The sequence below is a fragment of the Stylophora pistillata genome, chromosome 2, assembly GCF_964205215.1.
Source record: "Stylophora pistillata chromosome 2, jaStyPist1.2, whole genome shotgun sequence".
Classification (NCBI taxonomy): Eukaryota; Metazoa; Cnidaria; class Anthozoa; order Scleractinia; family Pocilloporidae; genus Stylophora; species Stylophora pistillata.
Window position 1 is genome coordinate 46,494,722 of NC_142520.1, and position 2,656 is coordinate 46,497,377.

At 37.5% G+C, this 2,656-nt stretch overlaps 1 protein-coding gene across 1 annotated transcript; it reads right to left on the reverse strand.

The window, feature by feature from the left end:
• LOC148739877 (uncharacterized) lies at positions 1–2,132 on the reverse strand. Its single transcript, XM_088749589.1, has 4 exons — positions 1,623–2,132; positions 1,157–1,277; positions 981–1,087; positions 1–644 (listed from the first exon to the last, which is right to left on the reverse strand). The coding sequence occupies exons 1-4, from the start codon at positions 1,872–1,874 to the stop codon at positions 267–269; spliced, it is 858 nt and encodes a 285-aa protein (XP_088605715.1). The 5' UTR covers positions 1,875–2,132; the 3' UTR covers positions 1–266.
• Between the last annotated feature and the right edge of the window lie 524 nt (positions 2,133–2,656).

Sequence of the window (2,656 nt, forward strand, 5' to 3'; positions counted from 1 at the left end):
TGACTTCAATAGTTATGTCTTATTAAGCCAATCTAAGAATTCTCTAACAAATGTTTAAAACTATTTACAAACTAATAATGGTATTCACACAAAAAATACTTCTACTGTATGTACTGTCTTGGAGTCCAGAGGCAAGGACAAGGTAGTGCTTTTAGGTTTCCCTTGTTTACACAAAATTGTTTGAAACAATTAAACATATTTGCATGTAGATTCTTTAAAGACAATTTAGTCAAACTAGAATGAACAAGACAATGCTGATCCATTATTCATGATCTTGAGTTTTGAAGTGCATTATACCGATCTTTTAGAAAATTTCTCGTCAATGGCATAAGTTTGCTGTCCTCAGTGAGCTGGAAAGAACTGCAAACACTACATGTTTTACCCAGCCTTTCCACCCATGGTTGTGCTCTTCTGCGGGGTATGTGCTGAGGAGACCACTTCCCTAGATACGTTCCTTTCCAATAGTGCACTTCAAAATAGTTATCCTCAATGGAAATGACTTTTCCTGTCACTGGCTCCTTTTCATACTTGCTAAAATACAAGACCACAAAGCAGCCAACTTCCAGAGAGGTAAGAAAATCATCATCCACCATCTCCACTGGTGCTTCCCTTTCCCTGGGATTTCTATATCGGCCAGTGTAAATCTGAAAAGTTTAAATATCAAAAGCATAAATGATACTACTGCAAAGCATCTTCTTTCACATGATATTATCAAATACATTCAACATTGCTGGTGTTGATAACACAATCATACATGTACATAAAAAGTCGATTTGGCTCAAAATCAAAGTTATTGTTTGTATAATTATCATGGCATAAAATAGTCAATCGCCCGCTGGCGACCAATTGTGAAATTCTGGTCGCCATTGCAAAGTTTTTAGTCGCATTGGTGACCAGGAAAGCGCAATTTCAGACCCTGCCTTTTCCCATAGCTCTGGGAGCAATAGTTAAACTTATTCCAGTTCTCATCATGCACTCACTTCTTGGGTAGGCTGGATTTCTCTTTCCCTAAGCTCTAAGAGATTACTTGGGATTTGGGCAGCCGAAGGTGGTGGTGCAGTTCTTCCAGCAGTTTTCAGTGTATCCACTAGCCAATCATAATGATCAGGCACTTCTGCTATTTCTCTCTCAACATTTTCCAGCCAACTTCTCTAACAATCTGACGCTGCTTGAGGCATATTCTGTTGATACTTGTTAAGTATATCTCTCTTTAATGCCTTCAAATCCAATTTGGCCAGGGAAGGAATTACAAGATTAGGCTTTCCATGAGGCATGATCTGTTCAATCAAATGCAAAAAGAAAAAAAGTTAGCAAACAAGATAAATGCTTAGATACTGGCATAACAGAAACATCAGAACTGAAAGCATCAAAGTAGTCTGGTGATTGCCGCATGGTTACAGGTTTTACATTCTCCTTATCCAAACAAGTGCAAAAATATTTTCAGCAAAGAATTTCCTTCACGTACCACACAATTTTACTGGTCATTTTATATTGTTTTGCATACTAGGTAAATACACAGCATTCAAACTGCAAATTTCAATTTTCCTCTTTAATTCAGTTCAATTTCTCAAGTCAATTTTAGTCAAAAGTTTGAAGCTCTAGACAGACTTTTTGGTCTCAACAACAGTGAAGAGAAGAAAACAAAGGAAGGACACAAAAAATGATGTGCACACCTTGAGGATTACAATTGGCCCTTGCCACCGCTCATGGCTCCACTTTCTGTAGTGCATTGTAGCTTTCCCTTCATCGTTGAACTTAAATTTAAAGCACTTTGGAACAGTGTGCTCATGTAGTTCCTCTGCATGATCTGAAATCCATGACTTTATGTCATAGACAATCTGCAGCATAAATGGCTTGGGAGTGGGATGCTTCATGCAATCTTCCAGTGCCTTGAGTAATTCTGTACAAAGGGGAGAATTCAAGTTGATGAAATTTAGAATTACATTGCACTGCTAACACATGCACAGTGTAACTTGTAAGTTTCTCTCTATATGCCCTCCCTATCTCACACACCCTCTACTTTTGAAATAAGAGTGTGCTGACAGATTGATGCCACTCTTAAATTCTCATTCCTTTATCAAAGCAAATATAAATGAATGTAAATGAGTGGCATCAGGCCCAATGTTTTTTCTCTGCTTAACTATGGCTGCATTTAACCTGAAACACTGGCACATCAAGACTGCAATAATAAAACAATAATTAACAAAAGTATTAACCTACATGTAAAGTTATGATCTCTTTCCATTATTTATTACCTGGAGCTGTATAAACATCCAGCTTATCCAAGTGCTTCGAATAAACACCGAAAAAAGCATCAATATCCTCATGAGTATGACCCACTGGGAGAAAGTTTACTCTGATCTGCAGTTAACAAACAAACCGCAGTTCTTACTACACTACTGACTCTGTTGATTGATCAACTCTTTGTGTTATTGCTTTGTAAATTGAGGCTGCTTTGGATTTAACGTCACTTAAAAAAGTTATTCTTGTATCCATTTGCCCATCTAAAAACCACAAAGGAAAAAGTGAACTCTGCTAGCAGGGAACTTAGCTTATTACAGCACTTTAAAAAAATAAGATTATCATGAAAGAGTTCAAGAGTCTACTCCGTGCAATGTAGGAAGTTCTAAGCTCCCCAAACTTCAAGAATCCCCTC